The 18,895-nt window shown below is 44.0% G+C and overlaps 1 protein-coding gene across 1 annotated transcript in view; it reads right to left on the minus strand.

Moving 5' to 3' along the window:
• Window positions 1–18,895, minus strand: part of SELP (selectin P) — a 43,816-nt gene that overhangs the window by 15,561 nt on the left and 9,360 nt on the right. Inside the window, exons 2-9 of the mRNA XM_065936765.1 lie at window positions 16,312–16,402; window positions 13,907–14,293; window positions 9,523–9,630; window positions 8,552–8,737; window positions 7,643–7,828; window positions 4,991–5,176; window positions 4,195–4,380; window positions 821–1,006 (exon numbers count right to left, since the gene is read on the minus strand). Coding sequence (XP_065792837.1) covers window positions 821–1,006; window positions 4,195–4,380; window positions 4,991–5,176; window positions 7,643–7,828; window positions 8,552–8,737; window positions 9,523–9,630; window positions 13,907–14,293; window positions 16,312–16,402 — 1,516 coding nt within the window. The remainder of the gene's footprint in view (window positions 1–820; window positions 1,007–4,194; window positions 4,381–4,990; window positions 5,177–7,642; window positions 7,829–8,551; window positions 8,738–9,522; window positions 9,631–13,906; window positions 14,294–16,311; window positions 16,403–18,895) is intronic.

Consider the following 18,895-nt stretch of genomic DNA (forward strand, 5'->3'; position numbering starts at 1 on the left):
ACTGAGCAATTAACACTTTCACTTTCATATACCAGATATGTGTCAGCCAGATGTTTCAGGGGAATCACAGACAGATAAGATCTGCTCATTGCCTTTGAGGATCCATTAATTCATTGTCAAAAAGGCTTGAGCTTGAATAAATTTAACCGGTAAATGAGAAGATTCAGTTCAACAGATACTTGTCACACACCTACATTTGTTTCTGTCTAGCTGCTGCAGGACATGCAAAGGTGAAAGTGGTGCAGTTCCTGCCCTCGAGAGCTTGTAATCCATATGGAACTGGAGCAAGGAGAGGTTAGACACAAATCCTTAGACTGTGTGATCCTCCAGGGGCTGGGATGGAATCACACCCACCCCTGAGGTAAGCTCAGTGTCTGGGGCTTAGCAATGCTTGGTGAAGGAGAATGTGGGAATGAATAAGAGTGTAGTAAGAAAATTCTTTATAATGAAGTAAAAGTCCCAGTGATATAGCTGAGCTTCAGCACTAATAGTAGGAATTTCCATAAATTACCTAATCTCTGAGCCTCTATTTTCTCATCCATAAAATGGTGATAATATGGCCTGTCCTCATTATTTCAGGATTGTGATAAACATCAAATGTTACAATGACACTGAAATACATTATGGAACTATGAAATGGTTAAAGTTATTGTTACAAGAATATTCAGCGGGCGGGGCAGAAGCTTTTGGTCTAGATTGTTATGCCTCAAAGAGAAGGCTTCCTTTAGCTTGAGGTTTACATGAATTCCTGATGATGATGATGCTCCATTCTATACTGTTACCTGAGAAGCCATAAGAAAGGATAAACCCATCGTCCTACCTTCACACGTGGGTGGGGGACCCGTCCAGTGTCCAGATGGAGTACAGTCCAGTCTTTCTGGTCCGGATAAAGAGAATCCCTCATGACATGTGAACCAGCATGTGGACTTATAACTGGAACCTCCAAGAGGTTGGACACAAGTCTTTTCTCCGTTCTGAGGGTTTGGCAGAGGTGCGCAGGTAACAGCTAGCGTGGGCACAGCCAAGGAGAGAGAGACGGTTGTTTTAGAACACAGCCACTTAAATCAGTGTGTGTGTGTTTGTGTGTGTCCTCAACAGGCCAGTGCAGTACTGGGTTAGAACGATTGTTTAAATTTCATGGGACTAGTCACCAGTTAGACGTCCTGAATGTGTGAAACGGCAGCTGACAGTGGGTTGGTATCCTGAACCACTTACCCCTAAAGAGCTTTAAAAGAGTTTTAGAGGTGATTTAAAAGAATGCTGGCACTTTGTTGGGAAAGATGGTGATGGTGATGCAGCTCATGTTAGTTACCCCTGGACGGGAGTGGGAGTGACTGCTCCCTTGACACTTTCTCCAGAGGTAGACCCAATAACCTTGCCGGAAAATAATGACAAGTAATTGGAAATAGGGAAATGGAGTAAAATACTTTCTCCCCTTCCAAACGTTCCTTCCCCCAACCAAGTGATAAACTCTGGGTCCAAAACCTGCCTCTGTTACTCACTAGCATTGCATTTCTGGACAATAAACATACTGAACCTCAGTTGCTTCATCTATGAAATGGGAAAAATAACAATCTTTGCTTTGCAGAGAACCTTAAATTTATTATTACATAAAATAATAAGTTAACAAAATCATAGGCAAAATTTAAATTAAAAAATCATGGCACAAAGGAAGCAAATAATGTAACTGGCCATCTGCAAATGCTCTTTCCACCAGTCTTATCCTACAGTGACCAGCAGCACATGACTCTAAATGGTCAATAAGATATCACAGTTCTTTGCCACAGTTTATCCATGTGGAGTTTGTGGTGCTAAAGGATCTGATTTGGTTGGAGATCATGCTCTGTGACTTTTGGCCAGTCTCTGAACTTCCATAAGTTTATTCACCTTTAAAATGTGGATAATAGCATTACATAGTTCTCAGGATTTTTATAAGGCTCAAAAGTGAAAACACTGTGTATGCAAATGTTAATGGCTGCCAAGATATCCCTCAGCCAATTAATGAAATAAAACTCACTTAAACACACTGGCCTTTAAAAAAAATGAATACATGGTTTAGGGTGTTTCTTCTTCACTGTTTGGCCTGATTGGGTCGTGTGTGGCTTTAGACCAGAGACAGTGGGAGTGTGGATGAACCAGGGCTGTCTTTCAGCCACAGATTTGAACTGCTTGAGGCTTTGCGAGCATTTTCTGTACGTTTCTCTTCCCTTCCTCCCTTCTTCTCTCCAGCTACATCCCCCATCTCATCCATTTGTCCAAAGACCTGGTATTTTCCACCACTTGAAAAGTCTTTCTGTATTCAGTGTGGGGGTGAGGAGAGGGGAGAGGAGACAAGTCAAGAAGCCTCTGAGCTGTAAGGACAAATGGGGCAGGGGCAGTGTGGTGCCATGAGTCGGTTTGCAGCTTTTTGTGACTTCGCCTTCTGATAGCTGGGGTAGGAAGGTGGGTGTGGGGGTGTGGCTTTGGAAAAGGAAACTGATAACACATTTGGGGGCACATTACAACAGCTAGTAGGTTGCAAGCCTCATGGTACCTTCCTGCCCAGACCACATTTGGGTATTTCACATGATGCTCGCTCAGCAGCAAGAGGAGAAAGTTCAGTCAGAGTAAACAAAGAACTAAAAGCGGAAGGGAACTAGAAGGTCACAGGAAGCCGTGGTAAGTGTCAGCCTCCCTCCTGTGAAACACCCGCAGGCAGGCCAGTATGGGGCAATGAACTGTAATCTGTGCCCTGCACAGCCCAAGGCTGTCCGGAAAGGTGCTGTGCCCTGGAACGCCCTCAGGGACTCCCACGTTCTTCGCCACGGTCACGGGGACTTCGTAGTGCATCCAGGCTTCAGCATAGCCAGGGTGAGAGCTGAGGGCCCAAGGTCACAAGCCTCAGCCTGGTCTCTGCAGACCCAGCTCAGAAGGTGGACTCTGCCCTAGCCCCCAGGGCTGGCCAGGCTCTCTTGTGTCTGGGGATGAAGACCATGCAGTTCTGTTGAGTTGGTCAGCCCCTTTGTTCATTCATTTGCTCACTCTGTGTTGACCTAACTTAATAGTAGTGGGCGTGTGTGTGTACTTGTGTGTGCTTATGTGTGACCTGAATAGCAAATGGTTTCCTTTTCATTAAAAACATGTATCTGTCTGCTTTTACTCATGCTGAAAGTGGGCACAAAGTGAAAAGCAAAGGCAAACAATGCAGTATTGTCTAGTATTTTCCCTATCTAATTTTATTATTAAACTTATATATGCCTCATGAAAATACTAATTGTGTGGAGGGGAAAGTGGAAAAACATTGGAGGAATTTATACAATAATGGAGAAGCCTAACCAGTGTCTATTTAAGGGTGGGGTATTTTGGGGACAGTATGTAAGAGGATTTTTTTGCATATTTATTTTTCTAGACCTTTTATAAATACAAATGTTATCTTTTAAAAGTAGGGTTTGCCATAAATATAAGTAAATAATTGGGTTGAAAAAGGAATGGGGAGTATAAAAAGTGTATATCTGTCTTTCAATTTCCAAATTTCCCAGATGATCAGAACCAGTTCTATTTCATTCAATAACTGGCTTTATATTATATCAAGTGAAATGCAGATATATATGATTATACTGAATAGGTACTTTTTTTCCTTCTGAGAGTCCTGTGACTTTGCATGTATATATTAGTTTCTTTCTTTTCATCACTCTTCACTTTACTCTAAGTGGGTTTCTGCAGTCTTATTTGCAGCCAGGTACCTGTAAATGCTGCCCCTCCCATTCTCCTATTAAACCCATGCGTTACCCGCCATCCCACCACTATATGCTGTGTTTCCTAGGACTAAAGTGCCAGATTAGTCTTGGAACAACATCCTGGGACTATCTTTTCCCCTGGCCTTGTTTCCAGAGACTGTCTTTAGCCAAGTGAGAACAGTGAACCTAGTCCATGATAGGGGCCTTCAGATCCTGGTAAAGGCCCCCGGGCAGAGCTGGCAGCAGCCTTTCCTGCTGTCAGATATCCCATCACTTGTGCTATCTGCCAGCCCGTCAAGGCCTCTGCACTTGGGATCCCCATGTGACCTGATAATAAGGGCTTCCTGATGATAGTGTTTATTCATTTTCCAGTTCATTTCAAGTTTCTGTCCCCTAGACAGTTACCACCTTTTAAATACAGCCTTTTTAAAATAAGCCTACAATTTGTTTCTAAGACACTGGAAAGAGTTCATCCTACCTTGGCATTCTGGAAAAGGAGCATCCCAGTTCCCCGTATCCAGGCATTGCAGCACACTTGCTCCCACCAGGAATGAACCTTCATCGCAGGTAAAGCTACAGGTCAACTGGAACCTGAAGTCACCAAAGGGATGTGAGCAGTTCGCCCGGACCTTGTTTGAGGTCGGAAGATCCTGGCACTGCAGTGCTAAGGAGGGAGGAAGTAGGGAGTGAGGAAGGAGTAATACACAAGTACTCATTGATTCCCACCCCTTAACTCTTTCTAATGCCAACAAGAGGGATCTCTGAATTGGGCATGTTTAACCAGGAAGATGAGAAAAGTATCATATATAGTCACAATGCCAGTTGAATGACTTTATGAGGAAATGCCGAGTCATTGTTAAGCATTTGATAATATGCATCCATAGTTTTAAAAATATCGTTAATTTTGGACCCAAGAATCGATGCTAAGTATGTAACAAGGTGCATATCAAAAATCAATTTGGAGAAATTTTATCATATCATTTGTGAGAGCAAAATACTGAAAACAAACATAAATACCACTAAGTTTTTATCATTTATCATAAGTGAAAGTCACTCAGTCTTGTCCGACTCATTTCAGGATGCTGTAATGAACATGTCCCTTAAGACTGCCTTCACTCACTACTTCATCCTGAGTGCCCAGCACAAAGGGTCTGGCACAGGATAGATTCTCAGTGAGCGTTTGAGCAATACCTGAATGATGGAACCAAATGTGGATGCTGATGCCTTTAATAAGCCGAAAGGCACGGAAGCAACACTATGATGTCACGGTGTACCTTGACAGACTGGGGCTGGCGCTGTCCACTGTCCCGAATCAGCACATCGAACTGTGTCAGCTCCTCTCAGCGTGAAACCCTCAGCACAGTGAAAGCTGCAGTTGGTGTTGTACTGGAGTGCTCTCGAAGACGGGGAGCAATCCATGCTTCCATGGGCGGGGCTCTCCAGGGGCTCACAGGCAATGGCTAAATGGAAAAAGTGATTGTCAGAAACTGGGCGATAGAAGGGCTCGATTCTTTTGCAGAAGAGCCCCTCAAGAGATCATGCATCTTTTGACTCACATTGTCAGTATATTCAGAACCCCAAATCCTCCTTTTTCCAAATGGGGAATCTTCCTGGAGCACATTCCCCTCCCCCTCTTTGCCTGGATTGCTCACCTGCCTTTCAAGTCTCAGCTTACACTACACTTTCCTTAAGAAACCTTCCCTGCCCATCCCAGCTCAGGGGAGAACCCCTTCCAGCATGCTCCTACAATTCCTGTGCTTGAGCTCTTCATGCCCTAGTTTAACTCTGCCCCTTAGACTGCAGTCTCCTTGCGGCTGATGTCAGTCATCCAGAGTTGTATGCCAGAGCCTGGCAGTGTTTAGGACATTGAAGGCGCTCTTTAAATATTCATTGAAAATATTTGTGAAAATTAGATCTGTAAGGAGGAGATAGAGACAGACAACTTCTAAGGAAAAGGCTAGAACAACATAGCTTATTGTTGACACTCTAATACCCAGCCCAATAAAAGGATTCTAAATGAGCCTTGTTTCTGGAACACAGGATGTCATCCTAAACAGACGTCGGTTGCCAAGTGAGTGTGCAGCCCAAGGTCAGTTCCTGAGCATAATTAAGCCCCGAGTGACCTCAGTTCTGATAAACGCTGATTTCCTCATGGTCTTCCTTGACAAAGCATTTCATCTCCAGAATACTCCTGGAGTTTTTCAGAATACAAAGTGCACACAGTGACCTTAGACCTCTGGGTTTTACAGAATCAGAGTATTTAAGTTCCAAAGATCCTCTAGCGTTTCTCTCAAACTTTGCAGATTAAAAGTGAGGTTTAGAAATTTTAAGTGGCATCCCTAAGGTCTCATATGTAGACAGTAATAGAGCTGGGCTTATAATTCAGGTCTTCCAGGAATTCACTTACCCAATATTTAATTTCCGGCTATGCTATTCCCCATTTTTGCTTTATTAAGATGCGATTGGTGTGAGGTATGAGGCAATTGCACAGAATGCAGCTTTGCGCTATTAGGTACCTGCCTTGGATTGTATCACAGCCTCTCAGTGTGGTGTTCCTTTGATCCTTTGTCAAAGACTGCCACCAAAGTCTATGCTGAGCAATCTGTCTGTGTATCCTGATAGCCACTGTTCTGACTCTGTCTGAAGTATAGCAAGGACACTGACTCACAGCTTCTAGACACCAGTGAGGCAGGCAGGGAAAAAAGAGGCAGAAACAAAGGCTCTCTGCAAGGTACTTTATACATACTATTTAATTGTATACTTTTTATATACACCATCCTTATTAAAGCTCCTTGCAATTCATAGTTCATATCACAGAAGCTCCTTACAATTCATAGCTCATTTTCCAGAGGAGAAAACCATCCCTCCTGGGGGTTAACAACCCATTTCAGGATCAGAGCCTGGAAAAGGTCATGTTGATATTAAAAGCCCTTGATCTTCCCCACTGTGTCATGACTCCTTGCCTAAATAGGCAGCATAAACTTATACTTCCCAGTGGACTGGGGGTTGCTGATGAAAACATCCTACCCTTGAAGGCTGGCAAGGGTGGGGTCTCCCGGCCAGGGCCAAGGCAGCAGTTTGTCCTTACCCCTCACTCGATGGCAAGGCTTGCATTCAAATTTGCAGCTAGAGCCACTGCAAGGGAAATGAGGGGATGGACACAGTCCAGGATTCCCTTGGTAGGGGCTTCCAGGAACTCACACTGCACAGCTGGACAGAATCACCAAGGCCATAGAGAAAGGTACTGAGGAAGGAGAAGAACCATGCTCACAGCTGGGAGAGCAATGGTGAAACCACCTCTGGAAATCTAAGTGGAGCTAGGAATCTGTAAGGGTCAGGAGATCCTAATGATGTTTGTCCAGACTTGTAGAACCAAGCTTCAGGAGGACCTAAATCTCTTTAAAATAAAAGTTTCTTTCAAGACTCCTTTATCAAATGTCTTCTATCCACTTTACTCTAGAAACCTGGTAGGTCTTCTAACATCTACTTACAGATGGAGATGTCACCGTTTCATCTTAGGTGAAATTTGTGAATGAGGTCATTCTGAAATTACTTGAGGGCAGTGAGTTTTGGGGAGAGGAGGACTTCTAAATTTTGTTTACAGTCAGTAGTAAAATCAGCCTCTTGTTCTTCTAGAGCCTGACACTCCTTTCCTATCCCAGATGAACTGACTGAGTCTCTTGACTCTTTGCGACGCCATGGATTATAGCCTGCCAGATTCCTCTGTCCCTGGAATTCTCTAGCAAACCCAGGTCTCCTGCACTGCAGGTGGGTTCTTTACTATCTGAGCCACCAGGGAAGCCCCCAGTCTAGCTGAGTGGTAGGTAAAAGGAGAGTCAAGTTGTGATTCAGGCTGGTTTCATCTGTGCTCCCAGCAAGAACCAGGTGCAGTGGACATGATACATCCCCAACCTCCTGGAACTCACCTTTACACACCGGAGTTGGCGCTGTCCACACCCCTGAGGCTGTGCACTGCACTACCTCTGGCCCAACTAATGCGAATCCCTCTTCGCAGCTGAAGCTGCAGCTGGACTGGTGCTGGAATGCTTTTGCAGAATGGAAACAGCTCATGCTTCCTTGCTCCGGAGACTTCAGAGCCGGGCACTGGACAGCTAAAAACAGCCACAGAGCAATGGCATGAGGCCTGGTGTCATGCCATTCACCTTGGAAACCTTAGGATGCTGCAACAGCTGTGTGTGTGTGTGTGTGTGCGCATGCACTCAGTCATGTCCAACTCTTTGTGACCCCATGGATGCTCCTCTGTCCAAGGAATTTTCCAGCCAAGAATACTGGAGCAGGATGCCATTTCCTACGCCAGGGCATCTTCCCAACCCAGGGGTCGAACCCGTGTCTTTTTCATCTTCTGCATTGGCAGGCGGGTTCTTTAACCACAGCACCACCTGGGTAGCCAGCAATAGCTGTCTACACCTTCCTAAAGTGTTAGGCAAGGTGATGAACTTGGTTGGTAAAATGGTACTTTCAGTAACTGTTCGGAAAGACCCAAACATCCTTGCTTTGTTTACTTTTTAAAGAAATAAGGTGAAATTCTCAAATTAATAATACCCAACCCCTGAATCATTATTGTACTCTGTTCACTTTGCAATGAACAAAGGGAAGGGGACCTTTTCATATGCTTTTGCGTGAGAATCAAGAATTAAATTCCCTCGCTCCACAGATGAAAATTAAAACTACTGTTACTCTGGTTGATGGGCAATAGTAATAAGCAGAATGTCCCATTTAGTGTAGATCTTCTTGTTTTTCAGATTGAGAAAGCCTTTTGTGTCCTCTGAAATTCTAGTTGTCAATGAGGATGGAAAAGAATTGGGTGTACATACCTATGCACTGTGGGGGTGAATTCGTCCAGATTCCAGAAGCCAAACACTCCAGCTCCCTAGGTCCATTCAATGTGTACCCTTCAGCACAGTGGAAGCTGCACTGTGAGTTGAAAGAGAAGTTTCCAAGAGGGTGACTGCAGTTCATGTGCACATGTTGAGGAAGGTCAAATTCACCACACTCTCTGACTGTAAGAACAAAATATTGATTTCTTTCTTTGCATATTGGAAGACAATGTCAGGTTTGCTAAAAGCTGAAACAGTTTGTATGACCCATATCCCTGGGTATAACCCATCTGGTTATAACCCTGGGTGTAATCCATCTCCCTGGGTATAACCCATCTCGCTGGGTATAACCCATCTCCCTGGACTTCTAACCCAACCTGTTCATCTTTACTTTGTTCCTTTGTATTATTTGTTTTGTTTGTTTAGTTTGCCCAGTCGTGTTCAACTCTTTTGCAACCCCATGGACTGTAGCCCGCCAGGCTACTCTGTTCATGGAATTTTCCAGGCAAGAATACTGGAGTGGGCTGCCATTTCCTTCTCCAGAGGATCTTCCTGACCCAGGGATTGAACCCACATCTCCTGCATTGGCAGGTGGATTCTTTACCACCGAGCCACCTGGGAAGCTCTTGTATTGGTTGCATCTTGGGAAATGATCATACTTTCACTGGTGTTTATTTCCAGCAAACAAAATTAACCTGAAAGAGTTCTCTTTGTTTTACTGTCCTTACATTTTCCCTTTTAAATTTTGCAATTTTAGGAGGAAGTGTTCACTTTAAAAATAAAGTGGTTTAACCCCGAGTGTGTGATTGGCCAGTTTGAGTGGGACAGACTGACAGATGGTCCTCTCTCGAGGACCTAGGACTAGCCTGTACCCACTGGAGAGTCTCCAGCATGATGATTTATTTCCTGGCATCACCTCTAGTGCAAGACCATGGACCACGTTGCTGTCACCAGAAGAGCGGGCTCACCATGTTCACACTCCGGTCCGTAGAACCCAGGGTAACAGGAGCAGGTGTAGTTCCCGATGGTCTCAATGCACTCTCCTTGTTTGCTGCAGGACATGTCGTGGCAGGAGGCTGCATGGATACAGAAGAAGGGTCAGAATCACAGACATTCCGAGGAGGTGCGAAGAAAAGCTGGTTTCTTATTCCAAGTCTTAGCCCCGCTTGGGTAACCTTGAGCTAGTCAGACAACAGAAGACCACAGCGTGCCCCGGAGAGCCAGCCTGTTCCCTGTGAAGGGTGCCATAGGAGCCTGCTGGAACATTGCTTGGCTTCTATTTTTTAAATTTTTGATAAGAGGATAGTTGTTTTACAATGTTGTGTTGGTTTCTGCCATACAGCCGTGTGAATGAGCCATAAGTATACATGTGTCCCCTCCCTCTTGAACCCCCTTCCATGGCCCAGCACCCCACCCCACTCCTCTAGGTTGTTACAGGGCACTGGGTTGAGCCCCCTGTGTCCTAGAGCAACTTCCCACCAACTCTCTAGTTTACGTATGGTGATGGATATGCGTCAGGGCTACCCTCTCAGTTTGTCCCCCCACCCCTCCCCCCGCCCCACTGGATCCACAGTCTGTTCTCAATGTGCGTCTCTATTCCTGCCCTTACTGGTCCGTCAGTACTGCCTGACTTCTGTTTTAGGCTGTATTTAATCTGGCCTAAGGAGGGGTTGCCATGTGGGGACACAGTGGGGCAAATGGAGCCACCAGTGGGTGGGTAGACAGAGGAGCTCCTCTGTGTGGTGCAAAATGGGCTGTGGCTCTTAACCAGTCACACTCATAGAGTTGTGTTATTATGGAAGCTCCTGTGACAGATATCAGAGCATGGAGGTTAGGAACTAGATGAGGGGTGGCAGGGGTCACACTTACATAATCAGAACCCATGTCCCACCCCCTACTATTATGCGACCAGCAAGTTCCTTCTTTGAGTCCAACCTGTCTGAAGTTAGGGCCAAAGCCTTTCCACTTTTTGCCTGCTTTAAGTCTATGCCCAGCACCACATGGCAGAGGAGTTGAGTGAGATGTTTAAGACCTACTCATGATCAAAGACGGAGAAGGCAATGGCAGCCCACTCCAGTACTCTTGCCTGGAAAATCCCATGGACAAAGGAGCCTGGTGGGCTGCAGTCTATGGGGTGTCAAAGAGTCAGACATGACTGAGTGACTTCACTTTCACTTTTCACTTTTATGCATTGGAGAAGGAAATGGCAACCCCACTCCAGTGTTCTTGCCTGGAGAATCCCAGGGACGGGGGAGCCTGGTGGGCTGCCGTCTATGGGGTTGCAGAGAGTTGGACACGACTGAAGCGACTTAGCAGCAGCAGCAGCATGATCAAAGACAAATGACCTTATACGGAGCTGTGTCGTAGGTCTGAATATATGAGATTTAGATGGTACAGAGCATGACTGGCCTGCCAGGCCCTCCTCCCTAAGTCTATACCGCTTGGATGACAGAATAGAGAAGGACAGAGTTTCCTCCCTGCACGAGACTCTTTGAGGACATAGACACTGCACCTGTGGTTGGATTAGTATTAGAAATGATACTACAAAAGTACTGAGTGTCTGTGTTGATGAGGTCATAGTTGGGAACAGGTCTGTGGCTAGGCTGTTTTCTGGTAGTATTTCCTAAGCCTGGCCACACACCGGTCCACACTGGGGTCTATCACAAGAGGAAATCCGTATGTCACATAGCGGGTTGTGCCATCTGATCTCTATGTTCCCTCTCAACTCTCAGACACTGTATCTCTATAAGCCGTGCAAGGTTCTACAGCAGTAAGTTCCCATGGCAGCCAGTGAGTTTGGTGAAGCTTCACTGAACCCCTGGGAAGCATTTCAAGTAACGAGAAGATGCAGAATGGACTTCCCTGGTGGACCAGTGCTTTAAGACTCTGTGCTTGCAATGCAGGGGGCCTGGCTTTGATCCCTCTAGTCAGCGAGCTAGATCCCTCATGCCCCAGCTAAAAGATTCTGCATCTTGCATTTAAGACACCATTCAGTCAAATAAAAATAATGAGAGAGAGAGAGAGAGAAGGTGCAGAAAGCAACAGTAGCGCCTGTTTGGCCCATGTTTTCCCTCCTACTCACCTTGACCTACCAATGCCCTACCCGCCTGCCCTATACTCTTGAAACATAAAAGTTTTGTTCTGATTGTAGCTTCTTCAGGCTGTCAGAACTCTAAGAATGGAAAAACAGCCAGGTTCTGTATTCTACTCCATTTCAGGGTTTCCAGGCACATTAGTAACTTATATACTTCTTGGACCTCCAGGAAAGAACATAATGGTGATTCGATGAATCATTCTTTTTTTTTTTTTTTTGACACCTTATTCTGAGGTCTAACTAATCCTGACATTTAGGGAATTATTCCAACTTAGTTCTCTTGTTGCAGGGTAGCGTATGTATCTATTTCTCATCTATCTCCCACAGAGAACTGATGGTTCCCTCCACGCTTTACCTCTTGGATGGAGAAATATCAGTTTTAGTGGCTGCCTAGAGTATTATGTTAGTAGAGATGGAAGCCAACTGTGTTCAGGTATCAATTAGTGACATCTGCCATTGTCGCAGGCTAGAGGAGTAGCATTGTTCCTTATCATTCATGCCAGTAATGGTCAATCTCTGTTCTTACTGGTAACTTTCTGCAAGTTTTTTTGAGGAAGACCATGTTGCAGATACAGATGCTGAAGTCCGAATGGGGAGGGGAAGTAGTGGCATGCTGCAACATCCTCGTGGCAGCCAAGACAGTCTGATCAGAGTAGGTTTAGGGAGCTCAAGCCCAGGAAAAGTAGGGAGCTGACTAGGAGATCAGTAGAATGAGCTAGCATTCTGGTAATGTCCATGCTGGCCTATAAAAAACAGGTCATTGTTTTCTTTGTTAATATAATAATGAATAAGTTACTTATAAAATGAGATCTGTCTACATGACAATGTGTATATGGATGTGTTTCCCCTTGGCTAGAAAGCTGTTCGAGGAAAGGGAGAAAGTACGGGGAATGCTCTGTACTCTGCGTTCTGTTCCATTACTGCTGAGGGCTTCTGAGGGGAGGTGTTTATAATCTAACATAATTTAGAACATACACAGCAGAGGGTGGCATCTGGTAGGTGATTTATTGAGGAAGAAGCTTCAGAGTACTCAGGACTCTCTTGCCCAGGGCAACCCATACTCTCCCTGGCTCTAGTGTTCCTGTGCTACCCAGGGCAGGGGATGGGAAGTCACTCCATCAGAGAGATGGAATCAGTTTTGACATGAAGTGCGTGGCTACCAGAAGACCAAGCTTTCACACATGTCTGCTCACTCTGGAACCTGGAGAGTAGAGGATCAAATATATTCACAGGATCTCACTTTCAGTTACCTCTTAGCTTTCCTCACCTCTCACCTCCTACCAAAGTCAAATAGACCTGGAGATATACTGTTTTTGGAGGGAATCTATAAAACATTGTCATCCTTGGTTATGTTCTCAAATTATCTCCCAAGAATGTCAAGCCAAGAATGTGGTCACATATATGGCCAAAAATACCATCTTGGAGTCAACGTGAATTTGAAACTGGCTCCATCATCAAGGGGACTTCCCTCGTAGCTCAGTTGATAAAGACTCTGCCTGCAGTGCAGGAGACCCAGGTTCGATTCCTGAGTCAGGAAGATCCCTGGAGAAGGAAATGGCAACCCACTCCAGTGTTCTTGCCTGGAGAATCCTATGGACAGAGGAGCCTGGCAGGCTACAGTCCATGGGGTCGCAAGAGTCGAGCACAACTTAGTGACTAAACACCACACCCAACCCCAACATCAAGGAACTTAGAACCTTGGGCAGATTCCTGAATAGCTTTGAGCCTTTCCCTCATTGGCTAAATGAGAATTGTATTTGGAGCTGATTGGTGAGGTTTTCATGAAGAAGAAATACAACTAATACTAAATGGACTAATGACATAAATGAATAATAATGCCTGGAACATACCGATTATCTGTAGGTGTTAGTTCCAACTGTATCTCCTAGAGACAAAGCCAAGTTCTCTCTCAGTCTCTTATTTACAGTCTCTTATTCTAGAGCCCAGTGGTGCTGAAAAGCTCTGGACATAAATTTTAGGAGACCAAAAATTTCTGAGCATCTGTTTTGGCCATTATAAATTATAAGGGTGGACTGAATGATATTAGAATTTCCCTCTGGCTTCAAAAGGCCAGTTTTTTCTAATCTTGATCTTATATTTTTCAAGATGCTCAATAATGCTGCTTGACTGACAGTTCACTCTTTGTTTCCATGTCCCTGACTTTGAGACTCAATGTTATTCACTCGGGGGCTATATTAACGAACCAGGGAAGGCATATTTTTTTAAACAGGTAGATTTTAGAGTCAAGAAGCCCCTACCTCTATAGCAGAGTGCTCGCTTTTTTTTCCAACAGGGCTCATCATTCCACTTGCCAGGGGCTGACGGACTCTTGATGTAGATCTCCACACAGTCCTGGTTGTTCTTTTTGTTGTTAGGCTCGTTGTCAGCCCAGTTCTCAGCTTCCTTAGTGAGAGTCTTCTTGGTTCCCACCCAGGTCCACTTATTGTTGATCTTTCGAATACCAATCCAGTAGTAAGAGCTGTAGTAAGGTACGGTCTCATTGAGATAAGCAATCTCGTTTTTATTCTGGATGGCCACTAAATCCGTGTAGTACTTCTGGCAGAATGCCCGGGAATAATTCCATGAATATGATTTATTGTTGTAGTGGTAGGTCCATGCTGATACTTCTTTCTGGTTCATTAGCTCTAAGTAAAGGAGAGTGAGGATCAAGTTAGCATCCCTAATGAGAAAGAGGTTGTGAGCATAAGTATACTCTGTATAGTCAGATGAGTCTGACTAGAAGAGAAATACCAAAAGCATGATCCTTTTATGTCTAATCTAGTTGTTTTTAGGAAAAAGAATGGTTTCCATCTTTTAGTTATAAGTACTGATACACTTTAAGTCAGAATAAGAAAATGTGCTCTTCTAGACTTGTGGACACTGTGGGAAGGAGAGGGTGGGACAAATTGAGAGAGTAGCATTGAAACATATTCATTTGTATGAGTAAAATAGATTGCTAGTGAAGTTTCTGTATAATACAGGGAGTTCAACTCAGTGCTCTGTGATGATGTAGCAGGGTGGGAGGGGAGGGGCGGGAAGGAGGTTCAAGGTGGGGGAGGATGTATGTATATTTATGGCTGATTCACATTGTTGAATGGCAGAAACCAATACAACATTGTAAAGCAACTATCCTCCAATTAAAAATAAATTTTAAAAAAAGAATAAAAAGGTGTCCTCTCCTGAGGATCTTTGGTATTAATATTAAAGATTTTGAATTACAAAGTACCGGCATTGGAAGGGAACTTACAGGCCATCTAACCTTCTCCTTTTAGAAATGTAGGAGATGTTAAATACTTTTCCCAAGCCCAAATTAAATGACATGTCAAATATCTTGATGGCTGCCTCATATCTACAGGTACTGCCTCTTCACATGGAAAATAAGATGCTTTATGATCTGGAGCCTACCTGCTGGTCCAGCCTCATCACCCACCCATATTTACTTTTCTTTAGCAAAAACAGAAGTCAGCCACTTCCATGCCTTTGCACATGCTCTTCCTTCTCCTCTGGCTACCCTTTTCTGCTTAGGCTTGGTAAACTTTTCCTGCACCTGCTTTCCATGACTCCTGCAGGTGGGTTTGGTGTTCCTTCTTCCAGGCACCTTGTCTCTATCTGCACCTCCCTCACTGACAGCTGTTGTAACATCTGTTTGTATGACATGGGCCACACTTGCTAGATTGTGAGTCCAACTGGGGTCTCTTTTTACCTCTGGACTCTTAACACCAAGCAAAGAGCTTGACACTAATCAGGTATTCCCTGCATACTTGTTGAGTGAAAACACCAGGTTTGTGGCAGAGGCTCATTGTCTCTCCTGGGGTGCAATCTTACACTCATCCCACTACTCCGGGCTGTTTCCCTTTGATAAATTGCTCTACTTCCTCCATCTCTGCTTACTCACTTCTTAAAATAGCACTTAAAACAGGCCTTTAAAAGAAATATTTATGAAATCAAGTGAAATAAAGAATGTGCCCTTCAAAAGTATAAAGGGCATTAGGACAGAAAGTAGTGTTAACCTAGCCAGTGGGAGCTCACCCCCGCCAGAAGAGGCCAGTTCCCAAGTGAAGAGGTGCACAGTGTAAGCAATCAGGCCTGGAAATGGCTCTTTTTCCTGTTTATGAGGCCTTGCCCCTAATCAACCCTCTCCTCAGCTGCCCACATGTCTGTCGGTTCTGTTTGCCTTCCCTCACAGGCACCTGTATGGCACTGTTTTGCTATAGACTTTATTCTGATATCACCAGGGCTGTATTCTGACTTGCATAGAATTTTGCCTTCAGAATCCCCTTCCTCAGTAATAAAATTAAAAATTATATAACTGCATTGGTATAAAGATGAACATATTAGTATTACATGTGAAAACATTTTCTTTGGCCTAGAAGAAAATGATTTGTAAAGAAATTACAGCATTTTTATGGGTCTCCAAAAGTAATACGGGCCTGTGTCTATTGAGTTTAATGCATAAATTGGCCCTGGGTATATTTCCGTATGTCCTCCCTGAAGCCTCTTCTACCAGTATGGTGGTGTTGGAGGCATTTCCCCCCATCCAGGAATCTGGGCTTGGACAGTCTTCCCATGCCTCACAACAACTGGCTACCATCCTTAACTTTGCCCACTTGGAGAAGTTACCCTAATCCCTGAGGACCAGGTGGAAGGTTAGCGTAAGGTTTACCGAGGATCAGGACACTGAGGCAGAGGAGCTGGACAGTTCTGAAGACCACTCTCTGAAATCGCCAGTTCCAGATGGCTTTTGGGCAGCTGGCCTGAAACAAGAAAACTTCCTTTTAGTGTCCATGTGCAATCAATGTGGCCAACCACTTGTGCTTAATAATCATGCTCTTGAGTGACCTGTCTGTTTCCATTGGGGGTGGCTCAAGCTTTCTGCTCCATTTTTATTTCTCACTACTCTGCTTAAGTCCTCTCCTAGTTGAGCTTTGCATCAAGGCTCAGAACAAAATAATTTCTTCATTCATTCAACAAATATTTATTGAGTAACAACTGGTGTCACTAGTATTTTCTTTTATGATGCATTTTGTAAAATTATGTTAAAAATACTATCATTATTGTTATACAATAATCTCCCTTTAAAAACTGGTATGCCATACTCAAGAGTAATAGGAAGTCTCAGAAAACCTCCCTGATCCACACAGTTGTCTGGCCCGTACTTGGATGCACAGAACATCAATTAATCATGCTGCACTATGCCATCTATTGTGTATTATTGATCTATGTTTTCTTGCTTTACTATTTTAATAAATGTCTATAATATCATTCAATGCTTAATGCATGTGTGTAGTCATATATAATTTTTATTAATATATGAATAATAAGCTTATTCACCTTGAATCTAGAGCAAGGATGACTTCTCATAAGCTCCCTAATGTTGGGATTTCATCAAATTTATTAACATGTTTAAAGTGTTTTTGACTGTGTAGATCACAACAAACTGTGGACAATTCTTAAAGAGATGGGAATACCAGACCACCTGACCTGCCTCCTGAGAAATCTGTATGCAGGTCAAGAAGCAACAGTTAGAACTGGACATGGAACAACAGACTGTTTCCAAATTGAGAAAGGGGTATGTCAAGGCTGTATATTGTCACCTTGCTTATTTAACTTATATATAGAGTACATCATGCGAAATGCCAGGCAGGATGAAGCACAAGCTGCAATCAAGATTGCCAGGGGAAATATCAATAACCTCACATATGCAGGTGACACCACCCTTATGGTAGAAAACGAAAAAGAACTAAAGAGCCTCTTGATGAAAGTCAAAGAGGAGAGTGAAAAAGTTGGTTTAGAACTCAACATTCAAAATAAATAAATAAATAAATAAATAAATAAAACTCAACATTCAGAAAACTAAGATCATGACATCTGGTCCCATCACTTCATGACAAATAGATGGGGAAACAGTGGAAACAGTGACAGACTTTATTTTGGGGGGCTCCAAAATCACTGCAGATGGTGATTGAAATTAAAAGGTGCTTGTTCCTTGAAAGAAAAGCTATGACCAACCTAGACAGTGTATTAAAAAGCAGAGACATTACTTTACCAGCAAAGGTCCATCTAGTCAAAGCTATGGTTTTTCCAGTCATCATGTATGGATGTGAGAGTTGGACCATAAAGAAAGCTGAGCACCAAAGAATTGATGCTTTTGAACTGTGGTGTTGGAGAAGACTCTTGAGAGTCCCGTGGACTGCAAGGAGATCCAACCAGTCCATCCTAAAGGAAATCAGTCCTGCATATTCATTGGAAGGACTGATGCTGAAGCTGAAACTCCAATGCTTTGGCCACTTGATGCAAAGAACCAACCCACTGGAAAAGACCCTGATGCTTGGAAAGATTGAAGACAGGAGGAGAAGAGGACAACAGAGGATGAGATGGTTGGATGGCATCACCGATGCGATGGACATGAGTTTGAGTAGGCTCCAGGAGTTGGTGATGGACAGGGGAGCCTGGCGTGCTGCAGTCCATGGGGTCACAAAGAGTTGTGACCTGAACTGAACTGACTGAACTGAACTGAACTGAACTGAAAGTGTTTTTAGACAAATAAGTTCTGGAGATGCTCATCCAGCACCCTCATGTTACACATGAGAATACTGAAGATTGGTAGAGTCGAAAGCAACACATTGAAAATGACAGAAGCAGAACCTAACTTTGAAACAAGAACTTTTGCCACTCTACTTTTTCACTTTTGTAAATCTCCAGGTTTTCAAACCCACCCTGCGTTGCTGTTGGAGATGATGGAATATGTGACATGCCTGAGCCTGGTTGCCACGTCTGTGCTCATCTAGAGCCACCCCAGCAAAACCACCAACATAAAAATCATGCATTTGTTTTCTACTGAAGCTATGTTGCTCTTCAGCCAGATTGCTACCTGAAACCCTTCCTAGATAGAAATTCTCAATTGCCACAGTCAGACTCCAGAGATAGATGATGTAGGGTCTACGGGGGTAAGTGGTTGTTGTGGTGGTAGCGTGTGTGTGTGTGTGTGTGTGTGTGTGTGTGTGTGTGTGTGTGCGCGCGCGTGCGCACAGTGTATATGTACTGTTGACTCCAGTCAGACCAGATAGTGTGGGGCATGTAACACAAATCAGTGCAAACCTTCCATACAGTGGGGTTATCTTTGTATAAGAAGTCTGGCACTTTTCTATCTAGAGTTTCTGAATATTGGCTTTGATAGGCAGGCATGTTTTGTGTTCTTACTAGGATGCTAATCAACTGGCCACTGCAGGACCTATTATCAAATGTTG

The sequence above is a fragment of the Muntiacus reevesi genome, chromosome 5 (genome assembly GCF_963930625.1).
Source record: "Muntiacus reevesi chromosome 5, mMunRee1.1, whole genome shotgun sequence".
In the NCBI taxonomy this organism is placed as follows: domain Eukaryota; kingdom Metazoa; phylum Chordata; class Mammalia; order Artiodactyla; family Cervidae; genus Muntiacus; species Muntiacus reevesi.